The 16,728-nt window shown below is 41.5% G+C and overlaps 1 protein-coding gene across 6 annotated transcripts in view; it reads right to left on the reverse strand.

Annotated features, from left to right (window-relative positions):
* adgrb2 (adhesion G protein-coupled receptor B2) overlaps positions 1–16,728 on the reverse strand; it is a 207,110-nt gene that overhangs the window by 104,713 nt on the left and 85,669 nt on the right. For all 6 annotated transcript variants that reach the window (XM_066717237.1, XM_066717238.1, XM_066717235.1 and 3 more), the window contains exons 3-4: positions 6,476–6,565; positions 4,538–4,702 (exon numbers count right to left, since the gene is read on the reverse strand). In XM_066717237.1, coding sequence (XP_066573334.1) covers positions 4,538–4,702; positions 6,476–6,565 — 255 coding nt within the window. The remainder of the gene's footprint in view (positions 1–4,537; positions 4,703–6,475; positions 6,566–16,728) is intronic.

The raw sequence follows: 16,728 nt of genomic DNA on the forward strand, positions 1-16,728 counted from the left end.
TAATGACTTGGAGAGGATCTGCAAAGAGGAGTGGGACAAAATCCCTCCTGAGATGTGTGCAAACCTGGTGGCCAACTACAAGAAACGTCTGACCTCTGTGATTGCCAACAAGGGTTTTGCCACCAAGTACTAAGTGCATTTTTCTGGATTTTTTTGTTGTTATTCTGTCTCTCACTGTTAAAATACACCTACCATTAAAATTATAGACTGATCATTTCTTTGTCAGTGGGCAAACATACAAAAACAGCAGGGGATCAAATACTTTTTTCCCTCACTGTAGCACTGTCGATTTTACTGCAAAAGTGTGCCAGCTGCTTGCACAACAGAGATCCATTGGCCATCTGCTCCAAGGCTCGTGATCTACCTTTATTCTAATACGCACTGCTAGTTGCCCACTTTGTCTTTCACTGTGGGAGATAAGCTTTCACATAGCACCACCTTGTGGCGAAATCATGTAATATCAGTATTGTTCTCCACTGCCCCGTTAGGGGTAATTAGATGCGACAGGTGGGTTCAGGTGTGGGCAGAGTGCCTGTAGTAGCTCCACACCACTTCTAGAGTTGAAAGCACTGCTTTCACCGGACTAGGAGCCACTGAATGGGAGAGCAACAGAATGAAAAAGTGGAGGTGAAAGTGAAAGAAAGAAAATATTTATATAAATAAATATATATATATATATATATACACGTCATCTACTACTAGGCAAACCGTGCAGATGTGTCAACTGAAACTCTTGAGTGTGTTATGAATTATGATATCGAACACATTTCATGTCTGCCTAGCAACTAGATCTGTAATATGTCTGTAATATCTGTATGAACCTGCCCCGGAACTCTTGGCAATCAGACTTCTGACATGTTTAAAAGTGTCTGTTGTTGCAAAAATAAACTGAAGACAAACGATCTGGCATTGTGTCGGTGACTTTACTTCCCGGGCTCGTAATGCACTGAAGGGTTCCTGCTGTTGCTGTGATACACTTGGGAAGCGATCCACATGTACCTGAAGGGTTTTGACTGGCAGTCAAGTTGTACCTTAACATATATATATAAAAAAATTCACTTGCATGTGCATCAAGGCCACATAATACAGAGACTAACTGCACTGAAATTAGTTCCACCAAAACAAAAGTGCACCCAGCATTAAGCACAAAGCCAAACCTCCAGATACTGCCTTTCTTCAGCACGGTGTTGCATTCATGCTAACTGTCAGTCAAGGTGGTTAATTTTAATATGCTATTAGTGTCCTACTGATTATGGTATTAAGGCGACAAGGTTCTACTTGTCAATATTGTTCAATGTCAGCAGCAGCAGCGGATTTACTTCCCTTCTGCAAAACAATTCAAACCAAGAGAAAGAGGTTCTGCACAGAAAGAAGATCACCTTTCAAAAACATCTGCATTCCTCAAAACCCTGAACATCTGTTCAACATTCATTATATATGAGAATATATACATTTACATATATATTTGAATAGAAAAGTATTTGATTAAGACATACTACCAATGCTCAAATATGGCTCTGAAACCTGTCCAAAATGATGTTACAGAAACTGCGGACAACACAAAGAAGCATGGGAAGATGGACGCTTGGAATAACAAGAAGAGAACAAAAAGGAAATTAATGGATCTGAGAACGATAAAACAACAAAAACCTAAAAAATCTTATAAGAGAAGCTATAGATGGAAACAAGTGGAAACAGAGGCCTTCATCCAGCAGTGGATTGATAGGCAGATGGTGATGATAATGATGTATATATATATATATATATATATATATATATATATATATATATATATATATATGTACAGTTCTGGAAAAAAATAAGATTACACTTAACACTGATTTCAGAACTTGGAGTGGTCTCTTAATTATATTATATATATATATATATATATATATATATATATATATATATATATATATATATATATATAATGTATTAATGTATGAATCCCACAGGAATAATGCCTCATGCAAGCCTATTCCAGTATATTGTGATGGGTCATGCAGTGTCGAGAAATATAGTTTAGAATCAACACTGCTCTTTGTTGGTGGTTCCTTTATTTAACAAGGCTGAACCTCTGTTTGTTATCGTGACATCCCTTTGATGTGTATATTAAAATTTATTGTAAAAGAACCTTGCCATATCACATGTAAAAGTGTGGTAAGTAAGCTAGAAAAACAAACAAAGTGAATGTATGGTAAAACTACAGTAGAATCAAGGGGACAAATCCCAATCTAGCATGCAGCTTTACTGGGGTAAACTATGAAAAGGGAGGTCCTTTTTTCTGAGCCATGTGAATCAGGTGCCCCTAGCTGTGCATGTAATGCCAGTTAAAATCCAGGAGTAAACTTTGTACATTTTACCTACTAGCATGCCTTCCTTAATCAACACTTCCATCAATAATCAACAATACTATACATTATCCACAGTTTAAGCAGGATTAACTTTATAGAGCATTAATTTGTCTTGTTAATTTTGGGAAATTAGATATTGATAAGTGCTATCATAAGGAAAGGGGGGTTGGGGTTAAAATGAAGAGTCATTCAGGACAGGAAGTCAATGGAGCATTAAGGGATATATAAAGATATATATATATATATATATATATATATATATATATATAATGCAATATAGCTGCTTAATCTCGGGGCATAGCTAATCAATTCAGAATAATCAGCCGACTCTCTATAAAATAAACTTAGCATAATTGCTTTCACTAATCAATCCCTAGAAATGCAATTTGGGCTGCGAGGGAGTCTGCACGGGAGCCAAGGCAGAGAGGATCAGCGAGAAAGAAGATTGCTTAGCAACCCCCCTCCTGTCTCTCTCCCCGATGACGAGCTCTCTGTGCTTTAATGTTCCACCCCAAGTAGGCCTGCAACTTGGTTCTGGATTATGAATAATGATGTGACTGTGTAAATTGCTGGCGTGTGTTCATTCATATTCATACAATCGGCACGCACTCAACACAAGGATCTCCCGTTGTAAAGCCAGGAGAGTTTCAGGTCCATGTTAACTAAATAATAAAGTCTTCACTCACACACCCTTGCAGGCCACAGTACTCTTCCTCTCAGGTGTCAAAACTTTTACCTTCTGTCTCTCACTCCTCGGTGAGTAGCTACATATCCAACCAGGAGCAAAATAATGAGATCCTACAAATCGCATCCGCTATTTTTGAAATCCCCAGGTTGGCAGGAACAGAAGCTATCCTGGTGTTCTTCCACTAATTAAGCACAGCAATACACAAATGCAGACTATTTCACTCCAGCTCAGGAGATTAAACCTGCCCCCATTTGCGGCACTCGGTGTTCGAGGTCTGTACCACAGATTTCCACTGAACAAATCTAGAAAAACAACAATAATGAGAGCAGAGTGAAACCATGAATCCAGGTCATGCACTTCCGAATACAAATGTCTGCCCAATGTAAACATATTTTCATAAGGGTGCATTCAGTACAAATGACAAAAGTTCAATACTTAGCGAGTTTCCATGCCCCAAATAAACTTAAACAACAATCTGAGCTTCCCATTACAACATCGGCACCTAAGATGTTGTAATCTACCTACAGGCAGAGCAAACAAAAGTAATTTCACTCTTCTGTTATTATTTTTTGGACAAACTACTGTACCAGTAAGGAAGACCCACTTTTAATACCAAAGCATTTGCACAAGAGCTAGAGTGTTTCTTGGGGTGGCAGAAACGAGTTATGCACATTTGGAGCTGTCATCCGAGCTGTCTTAAAACTGAATGAACTCACCTGCAGAAGTTGAGTTTTCTTTCATTGGGGATTGCCATAGTGGCTGACCATTGTCGATATATATTGTTATTTCTATAAAGGTACATTGTATCCCTTGTCAAACTCTGCAGACAGCAGAAAGCTCTGTACCATGCTTTGACTGGATTCGCAGCACACAGAATATCTAGAACAGGTGTTGAAAATGTGTTTCTATAGTATATTGTCTAGTAGCTCATGTCTACATTTCTTACACATGCCACATTACTTCAAAGCAGGGCTTGCACATCATACAACAGATACAGCAGACATTTGCTTTAAATTCAAAGTTGACTGGCAAAACTTGTTCAGCTTATTTTGGTGCAGCAGTTTTAATCAGGGTGGGAAGACCCTGATGGTGCAGTGACTGATGCAGTTGGTGCGTTCTGCCCTGAGGACCTTTTCTGAAAAGTAAGACACACTGTGGCTGGGCCGGTGGGGAAGCGTGCATTGCCAGGGTCAGTGGGTGTGCTGAGCTGGTGTAAGGGACAGTGGGTGAACTGAGGTGATACTGAGGGAGCAGAGCCAGTATGTAGGGCAGCGTGGTAGTTACCTGGGCAGGTCGGGCAGCGTACAGTGCCAGTGTCAGTGAGCACGTGGTGGATTTCATGAACAGGTGATGCAGAATGCAGTGCCAGTGATGTAGTTGCCTGGGCAGGGTTATACAAGGGAGTGCCAGTGCCAGTGTCAGTGAGCTTGCAGTGTTATGACCTGGGCAGGCAGAGGGCAGTGCCGGTGCTAGTCAGCGTGCAGTGTGTTACCTGGGCAGGTGGCGGTGTTGTTGCAGAGCCGCGTCTCCCTCAGCGGGCCGCTGCACAGGGTTCCGTAGGGAGAGGAGACGCAGGAGCGCGTTCTCACCTGCCAGCCCTGGCCGCACGTCAACGAGCACACGCTCCACTGCGACCACTCCTCCGCCGCCGGGTCACCTGCCACGAGGGAGACACAGGGTACCGTCAGCCAGACGCACAGGGGACAGAAAATGGGCCCAGAAATGAGCGCCACCAGGCAGACACACAGCTGTACAAGGTAGGACAGACGGATGGATGTAAAGACAGACTTACAGGAAGGACAACAGACCACACCCAGCACATACAAAGACATTAGGATAAGTGGGACTGAGACAGACGTGTCACCAACAAAGAGAGACAGCAAGGAACAGATGAACAGACAGGCAGCCATACATAGAGAAAAACACATATGTGAGAGTGGGCAAGTCCACCTGACACTTATCCATGACTTATGCTGGGTACAACACGGTCTTCCCTTCTGTCCATACTACACTGCCGGCAGCAGCATCCCCCAGACTTTCAGGACTCAAATATTGTACAATCAGGCTCTTGACATTATGGATCATGACCACTCTTATATTAGATTAGAGGAAGATGACAAGTAGTTCGCCGGGTTTCAGAAGGTTACATGGGTAGGCATGATTTGAAGGTCTGTTTGTAGAATTCATGAACACCGTAGTGTATCAATTAGACTGAAGGCCTAGTTTAATGAATTCGTCAGTGATAGGAGAGGTGTGTGTTTTTTTTTTGCTAACACTACATGAAATTATAAATTAAGTTAATCAGACATATCTATCATAGGGCACATTCTTGTGACAAGTGTCCTTGGAGTTGGACCTATTTATGCATTCATGTGTTCTGAAGGGAGCATTGTCCTCTAGACAGCTAATCACAGCAGCACTTCAGCATCAACAGCTGACAGAGGGATGCGTTCAAGAGGGTCAGCCACCCAGAGAGGCACAGCGAGTAGAGGAACAGTGCCATGACTGCTAAGCTTTAACCATTTTTTTACTTTTTATAAGAGGGAGGGCAGAAATGTGTGATAAATGAAAAACAGTATGATGGAAGGAAGGAAGGGATGAAGAATAGAATAAAACAAGTATAGATTTGAGGAAAGGAAAATTGAGTTTTTGACCATGCACCTCCAAAGCAGCCTTGAGGCTCCCTGGTGTTAATCTGAGATTCAACAAGCGTTATTCTGCAGCAGATCTCCAATGTGCTTCACTGGCAGCTCAATGAAGATGATTAACAGACCGATTTGCTGATTGACTGGCTGACAGAGATGAGATTACCACCAATCCTTGATGACATGGAGAGGTTCAATTGCAATTACAGAGCATCTAGCCCAGTTAAAATGTTAAAGAAGAACCCACAAATTGATAATAACAGTGATTGACTACTGATGGAGAGAACCTAATCACCCTACATACAACTCAGCTCTATTCTTGTGGTGTATTATCTTGTGCAGGCCCAAAATTAATAATGTAATGGGTATAGAATGAACGAATGAATGAGCACAGTCTGTACATAACATTTCAAACTGGACATATTGACTCTTCTCTGAGCCCATCTCTATAAAGGCACAATACACACTTTTAAATAATGCTTTTCATGTCAAGGTTCAAAGTAATGTGTACAATGTCTAATTTGAACACTATATGCCAATTAAGAGTCATTCTTGACTAATGACCCAGCCTTGCAGTTCATTTGGTTGTACTTCACAATCCAGTTTCTACTCAACTTCCTGTATTCCTCGGAAGCCAATAAGGACCTGTATGCGATGTATCAGAGCTCAGATGGAATGAAAACCCTAGGATACTTCCAGCAGCCTTCGAGGACCGGACACAAGGACCATATGAGCTGCGGTTCAGTGATGCCGAACCCAGTCAGAACCAGAACCAGGAACCTCACCTGTCTGGGCCTGAAAGATCCCAGGCTGGTCTGCAGAGCGCGGCCTTTGAGTCTTCACCTTCTGGTCGTCGTCGTCATCGTCCTCGGGATCTGGCAACAGGAAAAGGTGCAGGTGAGGATCAGAGATTGACAGGAGCAACTGACCATGGTGTTCAGGGAGCGCAGTTCCACCGACTTCTGGTTTTCTTTCCAACTGAGCTCTCGGATACTTAATTGACACAACCAGATTTTACGGTTTATCATACACATTGTTATAATTATTTTCTGCAATATTTTTTTTCTCTCCAATGAAAATGATTAAAATGCTCAGGTCAAGCACATCGTTGCCACTATGCGGTGTCAATTTGTTTATTCAGAGCTACCTCCAGTAACAAGGTAAAAAGCATTTTCCCTGATCGTATGAGCTGCTTTCACAGAACGACGTAAAGCAAGACTTCCAACTAATTCATTAGGGATTCCTCTTGGGCATTTAATAACAATTTTCATGAGAACGGTTTAAACATTTATTTTAAAAGTTTTTTATAATCTTTTTTGTAGTCTTCTGAAATGTTAGTTTGGTTTTATTCTACATCTGTATCTGCTTTCCACAGCACTTAAGTTTCAGACTTGGAACAAGACACTGGGGTGTGCAAGATTAATATGTTCTGCCTTCACTTTTTTCTGAAAGTAGTCAATAAATAAATAAACACACGCAGTCAAGAGCTCTATGTTTTACGTTTGTATTCCTTCGAGGTTTATGAATCAAGTAGTTATTTTTTTAGTTTGTTTTTATTTTGTTTTGCTTCTTTGATTATTTCATTAGCAAAGCTGGGAGTTTGTGTATAAAAATTAAACAAACAGAAACAGAAACTAAAACAGCAACTGTGGCAGCCTTATGTGGCAAGCCTGGTAAGAACATCCAAAAGCTGTTGAGAAAGATTTGCTCCACAAAGAAAAAACACACAAACACACACATACACAAAATACCCAACAAGAACCCCCTTTTCGCAGCTGGATCGGTTTTGCAGCTGTGCCGCGGTTTCACACACACACACACACACACACACACACACACACACTCCCCATGGCTTCCCCTCCTCTGCTCTTTAACCAGAAGTCAGGTTAGACACTCATGCTTTGCAGTCTGCAGGCATTGGAAAGCCCCATCTGGGTGACTGCTGTGCTGTGATTTATTAGGGACCTAGGAGGTCGGCGTTCGATCCAGCAATTTATCACACCGTATTAAACCAGAAGGAAGAAGAAGGGGGGAGGAGGGGCAAAAATACTAAATAAATAAATAAAACTGAGGTTGACACTCGGAATTGAGATTGCTGGAAAATGGAAAGCCGCAGCGGATCACTCTAGCTCCATTCGACTCAAACCACACATGCGCCCCCCTCTGTACACTATCTGTCAAAGGGGTATGATTAAGAAGCATCCCTGGGGTCTGGATTAATACTGTTATGATAGCTGAAGTACGCATCAAAATCATCGAACTAATTCAGGCTGTCACAGAAAGACACAATAACAATAACAGGAAACCAACAGTCTCCTATTTTATCCGCCACTACTCACCTACCTCTCATTTCACATCGGCTTAGCGATTGGAAAATGCACTTAAGCACAAACTTCATCTTAATTTGAGACACTCAGCCATTGCATTTGCAACGTGGCAACACAATCGTGAAGCAATCTCAAGGGTGCTCTTATCACAGAGAATGACAGTTTATTATTTCTTTATTTATTATTTATTTACTGTGAAGATATGTAATGTGACTAACAGACAGTTTCACCTGGAGCGTTTTTTTTTATATATTTTGGAGGGAAAAAAAACATTATATCTCTAGTGTTAGATTGCAAATGAGGATAGCAGTCTTTATGTTAGATTTTCAGAACTGCAATAAACAAAAAACAATAATGGAAAAAGAAAATGAAGCAATTAAAATGTATTTTGTAGTCCCAAAGGATGATTCACTTGCATATCAGATTTCTTTTTCTATTCACCTCTTTTAAGAGTGCAATCATGCTTTACTAAATCAAGCCCCTGCTAAAGTTTTCATAAGTAATGATTAATATGTAACTATAAACATCACAGACATCGCTGGTGTGGTATTGTGAGTCACTGTTAGAACAGCCAAACCTAGTCACTGGGCCCGATGACACACAGTCACCTAGCTGGGCACCCTGAGTGACCCACAGTAGCTTTGACCTTTGAGTCACAGCCATGGCACATCTATCCATGAATCCTGATTTCCAGAGTTTTCCCTCCAGCACAGTTCACACACAAGTCAGTCAGTTTATCCCGGCTTTAATAAAAACTGTGCTCAGGCATCTTATTCATTTATTACTGCTCTTGAGAGAGACAGATAGGCCAGGGGGCTCTGATTTTATCTTGGACTGGTAATATCCTTATGTTGCCCTTCTGCCTGAGCTTACAGCTGCAGGTCTGGGTCCAAAAGAGTGGATTTCGGATTTCTGAGCTGTGTAAGAGCATTTTGCTTGCTTCTCCTGCTGTAGTGTAGAAGTGATGATGAGGGAACTATAGAATAAGAAAAAAAAAAACGAAGCCAGGTAGAGCAATGCCGGGGTCCTCTCTGCCTTGCGCATAGCCTCCGCAGTGAGAGCTGCAGTTTGAAGTGAATCAGACCAGGGTGGAGCCCTCTGTGTGCGAGGAGAGAGACGCCGAGGTGCTTTTGCTCAAACAGCAGCCCTGGTGAAGTACAATGTTCTGTCACTTCCTGTTTCTCTCTCTCTCTCTCTCTCTCTCTCTCTCTCTCTCTCACATACACACACACTCACACTTATTCTTTATTCCTACCTCTGGCTCCTTCTCTCCGTGTCTCTTTCAGTCTCTTTTTCTGTCTCTGTCTCACAATGTCCTCTCTCTCTCTCTCTCTCTTTCTCTCCCTCTCAAAAGTATGATAAATATGAACCTCAAGGACAAGATGGGACCGGTGCTTCCAAGAAAATCAAGCTGCAGAGCAGCATTTGTTTTGGCAAAAAAATGGCTTATGTTAATATCTAAATGACACTGTAAAATTGATCGCTCTCAATTCCCCTGGTTTAGTGAATGGATTTATAGCTTTTGTTTTTCCTGCTCGAGATAATGAAATTTTTCATGTAAGGCCAAGCTGGATGTCTGTTAACTATTCTCTGAACAGATTAAATACAATTTCTATCCTGCCTCAGTCTTGAAATCTAGGAGGCGCACAACCCCAAAATGACCTTCCAGCAGTGAGGTATTATACTATTACATTTCTATACTTGCATTGCCATTCACTTAATAAATAATTTGCTATCTACTTTAAAAAATAAAGGCAGGCTGGGAGTCATCACTGACAAACAGAGCAAGGATCATTTTGAGCTGTGGTTATCTCTTTAGGAAATGAAACTCTATTACACCTGACAACACAAAAGATATAGAGCTGTTTCTTCCCCCTTTGTTCTTATCCCCTGATACACTAAAATCCATATGAGTTCAGTTTGTGAGTTTGCAGTTGAAAATCCGTCTTAAGAACGAGATCGTTCATCTAGATTCTGCAGAAAGTAACCTGAATTACAGTTAATAGAGTAGTTGTGGTCAACAATGCAGACTTTCAATGGTGAGAAGAGAATGTGTGTTTTGTTTTAGTGGATCATATTCCACATGTAGTTTTACAAATTATATATATATATATATATATATATATATATATACACACACACACTCACCTAAAGGATTATTAGGAACACCATACTAATACTGTGTTTGACCCCCTTTCGCCTTCAGAACTGCCTTAATTCTACGTGGCATGGATTCAACAAGGTGCTGAAAGCATTCTTTAGAAATGTTGGCCCATATTGATAGGATAGCATCTTGCAGTTGATGGAGATTTGTGGGATGCACATCCAGGGCACGAAGCTCCCGTTCCACCACATCCCAAAGATGCTCTATTGGGTTGAGATCTGGTGACTGTGGGGGCCAGTTTAGTACAGTGAACTCATTGTCATGTTCAAGAAACCAATTTGAAATGATTCGACCTTTGTGACATGGTGCATTATCCTGCTGGAAGTAGCCATCAGAGGATGGGTACATGGTGGTCATAAAGGGATGGACATGGTCAGAAACAATGCTCAGGTAGGCCGTGGCATTTAAACGATGCCCAATTGGCACTAAGGGGCCTAAAGTGTGCCAAGAAAACATCCACCACACCATTACACCACCACCACCAGCCTGCACAGTGGTAACAAGGCATGATGGATCCATGTTCTCATTCTGTTTACGCCAAATTCTGACTCTACCATCTGAATGTCTCAACAGAAATCGAGACTCATCAGACCAGGAAACATTTTTCCAGTCTTCAACTGTCCAATTTTGGTGAGCTTGTGCAAATTGTAGCCTCTTTTTCCTATTTGTAGTGGAGATGAGTGGTACCCGGTGGGGTCTTCTGCTGTTGTAGCCCATCCGCCTCAAGGTTGTACGTGTTGTGGCTTCACAAATGCTTTGCTGCATACCTCGGTTGTAACGAGTGGTTATTTCAGTCAAAGTTGCTCTTCTATCAGCTTGAATCAGTCGGCCCATTCTCCTCTGACCTCTAGCATCAACAAGGCATTTTCGCCCACAGGACTGCTGCATACTGGATGTTTTTCCCTTTTCACACCATTCTTTGTAAACCCTAGAAATGGTTGTGCGTGAAAATCCCAGTAACTGAGCAGATTGTGAAATACTCAGACCGGCCCGTCTGGCACCAACAACCATGCCACGCTCAAAATTGCTTAAATCACCTCTCTTTCCCATTCAGACATTCAGTTTGGAGTTCAGGAGATTGTCTTGACCAGGACCACACCCCTAAATGCATTGAAGCAACTGCCATGTGATTGGTTGGTTAGATAATTGCATTAATGAGAAATTGAACAGGTGTTCCTAATAATCCTTTAGGTGAGTGTATATATATATATATATATATATATATATATATAGTCATGAGAACGTGTTTATAATACGGACAACCTTCAAAAATACAATAAACTTTTAAAAACCAACACACCATGCCAATACAAAACAACACAAACAAAAACAACAAAGAGACTGATGCTACCCTGGTGAGAGGAAGGTCTGTCTCACCAGCTGAGAAACAGATGCAGTTCAAGAAAAATGTAGGAAATGCAAAACAAAGCATACGCACTTCCAGGATCAATGTTTTTTCACTGCCTTTTCTGCAAGGGTAACTTAAAATCCACCATTGAAAACCATCTGCATTACTGTATTGGCAGTGAATATCTATTGCTTACAATATTACAATCTGCTTTTGTTTCATTCTTGGTACGACTATAAGCTTGCCATTTAAAGTGCATTGCTGTGTAATGCTTCAGCTCTTTTTGCTGTAGTTGCTGTATATGGTATGGCATTTTACTTCACTGCATCATGTATTGCAACATTGTATATTGTATAGTCTAAACTAGATACAATTTGTAAGTTTGCCTTCAATAAAGTAAATATATAATACCAAATATAGTATCAATAATAAGAAGAAAAACGTATTGCTAAAACAATAAGGTCACAACATACTGCTACATTTCATTTCATTCTCGGTAGGAGAGGAGTTTTAGCCTTTCCACAATAGCATTCAGCTGGCCGTACAGAAGACACTGATGCTAAGCCCCCTCACTATGCTTATATCTGGGACATTTTTTATTTATATATGTATTTGAAAATTAGCCATCTGCTCACCAAGACGCATTATAAATTATTTGAGGAAACAGACGGATGAGTCACTGCCTTTCGATCTGTGACTGACAAACTCACGCTTTCACAGCGTGGCCTGTGTGTAGATTTAGGATTACAGATATCAAATGAGCCTCCGACCATACAAGTGATGAGTCAATATCATGTGTCCCCCGGCGAGACGAATCCGATTATTTTCTGTCAGCCTCCAACTGGTCTAACAAAAGATGGTTGGCAGCGAAATGTCTCACTCAGTTGCTTCAAGTCAATTAATAAGCAGATTAGTTAGGTTACTGCTGTACGGCTGCTTGAGGACACAGAGACCAGAGATTGTGAGACTGGAGGATACACACCTATTGATATGAGACCTTATCCACGGGTTCAGGGTTATGGAAAAGAATAATGAACGTTAACTATCAGACAGAGCAGCTTTTATACTTATGCAATAAGAAAGGCAACTGCATTAACACAACTAAAAACACCTAAAAATACAATTCAGGAATAGTGTGTATCTGCACAACAAGACCAACTCCTGTCATTGCTCTTGCTGAACCCACACACGCGATCCTGATAAGATTACCTCACAAAACTTCCTCGGCCCGATTTGCATAATCTCCCATCAGTAGGGGGTCTAGTGTCTCGAACTGAAGAGCAAAGCTGCGGCATTTTACAACACAAAATTGCTACCTGTGGGGATGCTGTTTTACCGGATGGTGATGATAATAAAGATGATGTTGATAATGATAATAATAATCATCATCATCATCATCTTCTTCGTCGTCATCATCTCTGTTGAAAGCCTAACCAAAAAACATATTAAAGACGCAAGACTCTGGCAGCCCTGCAAATGAACAGCACTGCATGGTAATCACTCGAGCATCGCAGCCTCAGGTAAATCAGGCTTTGTGATCCCCTGACACCTCTGCGCTGCCACGGAGGTTAATGCCTCTCTGATAACTCGCGTCGCTGTGCTCTGCTGACAGTCCTGTGTGTATTAAAGCAGGATATTGCCGTTTGCTGATATGATAACATTATATTACGTGGCTGATATGGATTTATTTTTTTATTTTTTACACCCACTGCATTGTCCATTATTCACTGACAGCAATATTGTTATTTTCCCAAAGCCAATCCACAATTGTGTCTAGGATCAATAGAAACAGCTCCCATTTGACTCGATAGCTTGACAAGTGCGGAGTACAAAGGAAAAGGTATAGGAGTGAGAACAAGTGTTTATTTCTTTTCATGTTCTTTTTTTTCCATTCCTCCCTCAGTTTTCTTCTCGCATTTCTTGTCTGTCTGTATTTTTATCCTGTTAGCCTATGTGTTCCACTGTATCTGTGCTACATGACCCCCGTTGGTGTCAAACAAGCTTCGACATTGCAGCGTGAAATGAATTCCATTACAGTCATTTGAACATACATCCCTCCTGTAGCTATTTATATTTTAATTTCAGATTTAAATTGCAAATGTGGGTTGAAAAAAAAAAAAAAAAAAACCCATCTACCAGAAAAACAAAACAAAACAAGTCCGTATGTTTCCAAAGTCAGGTAAGAGATACAGATCCTTGGCATGTTAGAAGGAAAGAATACAATGCCAACAAATTACAAAGCATAACACAGGAGTAGGCACAAACACATCAGCATCTGCTAGCTTGGCTTTGTGTTCCAAGTGAAACACTGTATTCACTTTATTACAGTCAGACAGCAGGTTGGGAAGAATCAGTCCCTGCCCACATGAAGCCAAGCTGGCATGTTTTAGACCAACTAGCAGCCCAGCTCCCAGGCCCACATTTCTGCCTCCTCACATGTACCTAAAGAGTATGTATAGGCTTTAACGCATGTCCTCTAACTCCTGGCCAAACGAAAACAGCCACAGGGCGAAAGCTTAAACAACCTCCGGGAAAAAGAGTGTATGGGAACCATTCGACATGTGTGTGGCCCCTTCTATTGATTTGCTTCATTTTCCGCCGACTTGTTAAGAGATCCGTTCTGTCCCTGTTGCTGGATGAGCTCCACACAGATAAATCACAGGGAGTACGGAGCCGCGCTGCGTCTGGGTCTGGAGGGATGCGCAGCCTCTCTCTGAGTCTGCAGCACAGCTTTGTCCAACGCACTTATACAAGATCCGGGCGCCTAATGCTATGACAATCTGTTTCTACACATGCACCGTAATACAGATATAACACACTAGGGGTCAGCGCCTAGTGTGCGCCAAGCCGACTCTTTCTATATGTTTGGTATTTGCATTTCTTTTAAATCTCCATGGCCCTGAAGGGTAGTTAAAAGCTAATGGGACTCTGAGAGACATGTGTGTGGGGGGGTGGGGGGTTGTAGTGCAGAAACAGTGGCCTTACTCACATTCATCTCACAGTAGTGATCTTTCTGTAACTGCAGGATCAGGACCCTTGCCATGGAAATGCCATCTATCTCACTCCCAAAAGCTGTCTTTTTTTTGTAGGTCTCTCTTGACAGCGTGGCAATGTAAGTTTGATTGCAAAGGCTTCTGGGAAGAGCCATTAACCATTGGAGAGATGAATGCACCCCTATCTGGTGACACTGCTTGACACACAAGTGGAAGCACATGCTGTATGCCCGATTGCCTGTACAGATAACACAGAGGTGCTTCTCTCTAATTGTTTTATCTGTACTTCGCAGGTACACGTTGGTGCTGAGGACATTTACCACAGATGCAAACTGCAAATCACAGGAGTCTATAGCTTTAAATTGCAGTGCCGATTTAAAGTGTATCATCACTTAATTATTAATGTACTGGACATATTTAAGGTTCAGTTAAAGCCAGCTAACCATGGGATTTGAAAAGGGTAAAAAGGTATTTTGTGGTATCATAACAGGTCATGTGATTTATACATGTTTGGTTCAGCTTAAAAATAACTGATTGTACTATGGGATTCAAGAATCTAATGCAATTCATACACAGAGCCCCGGCGTATAAATCGAATCACTCTGCACTGCATTGAAATAGAAGCACCTGTTGTCAGTGACCGTCTTTTGTTTTGTTGTTAGTTGTTTTATGTATACAGAGTTATCAGCCTCTTGTCAAGTATGAAGGTTACAAGAGAGACTGTTTGCTTGTATATTTGTTACGAGTTTATTGACCCGAGACCCGTCACACATTTAACGTGTCGAAATTCCTCTGGGGACTCTGAGCCGGGAAGTGGGAAGGCACTGGTTCACTCCCACGCTTCGACCAAGGACGCGAGAGATACAGACACAGCTAGCGGCCTCCTTCCTGCCTGCGTATCGGAGCCGGGTGTTGCAGAAATAGAGTGGGGCAGCTGAACCCTAGAGGAACAGCCTGTGCAAACTGCTAGGTCTCAACCAGTGGGAGTCCAGGGGAACAAACAACTGTTCTCTGAGTAAGCCTAGCTAGGGTTTGGTGGACCTTCCTTCCTATCCTTGCTCTGGGGAATCTGAAGTCACCAGCCCAACACCAGCCTGCCAGCGCAGAATCAGTTATGCATTTATTCATGTATTCAGTTATTCATTTATTCAATTATTTCTGTACACAATGAACACCGAGGGGCACAGCATTTTCGATCAACACAAAAAACAAACGTGTGCAAACTTTAACGTCCCCCTGAGACAGCCACAGGGCCTGAGTTCGTCAGGGTGGCATTGTCCAGAGGTTTTTAATTAACTGTAAGAAATCTGAAATCGCCCTTCCCCCAGCTGTTGGGAATGTTAAGGTAGTCTATTGTATTAGGGGTTTGTTTGTTGGTTTGTTTGTGGATTTGTGGTTGTACTGTGGGACTGGGTGCTTGTGTCTAGAATGATAAGAGAATGTGCTGATTGACTGACTATTGACTTTTGACTTAAATTGCTTGAGTCTGAGCACCTTCTTCGTTCTACTTGAAGAGTCTGTGCACTGAAGCACACAGAACAGATACTTCAAATGGCATTTTAAGAGGAGAGGAGGACCTTGTTTGTCCCTGACCACCAGGTAAACTTGTTTGTAAAATGATGCCCCTAGACAGTTACAAAAAAACAACAACAACAAAACCTGTATGCACCAACTACACCAAAGGCAACAGTGATACGTTTCCACTTTAGTACGGTCACGGAGTCGGAACTAACAGGGATGGAACAGCAATGAGTGAAAACCAGTGCTTTGGGCCAGCATCACGTCAGCTTCATTCGTCTTTTGCAGTCTCACTTTTTTTGTTGATGAGAAGATTACAGATTTACAGAGACAAACTGCTGTTCGTTAAACTATATTATTCATCGCTGATATAATTCTCAAGTTTGTTGAACAACGATTCAGCCTAAAGAGAAAACTGTGAGGCATCCAGAATATCTGACTTCAAATACCCTTGATTTCTACCCAATATCTATTTCAAATGAACAGTGTGGAAACTTTCAAAAATGTCTGTATCCTGTCATACATACTTACACTGGCTAACTCCTGTGCCTCGCTGTATTTAATCCCATGCAATTACTGCCCGGAAGTTCAGCCAAGTATTTCTAACCTGTAAAGAAGGTTCTTATCAGGATTCAAATATTCTTATCAAAAAGCCATGAATACGACTACTTTATTCTCCAGTGTGAAA

Source organism: Amia ocellicauda, chromosome 11, assembly GCF_036373705.1.
Source record: "Amia ocellicauda isolate fAmiCal2 chromosome 11, fAmiCal2.hap1, whole genome shotgun sequence".
NCBI classification, from domain to species: domain Eukaryota; kingdom Metazoa; phylum Chordata; class Actinopteri; order Amiiformes; family Amiidae; genus Amia; species Amia ocellicauda.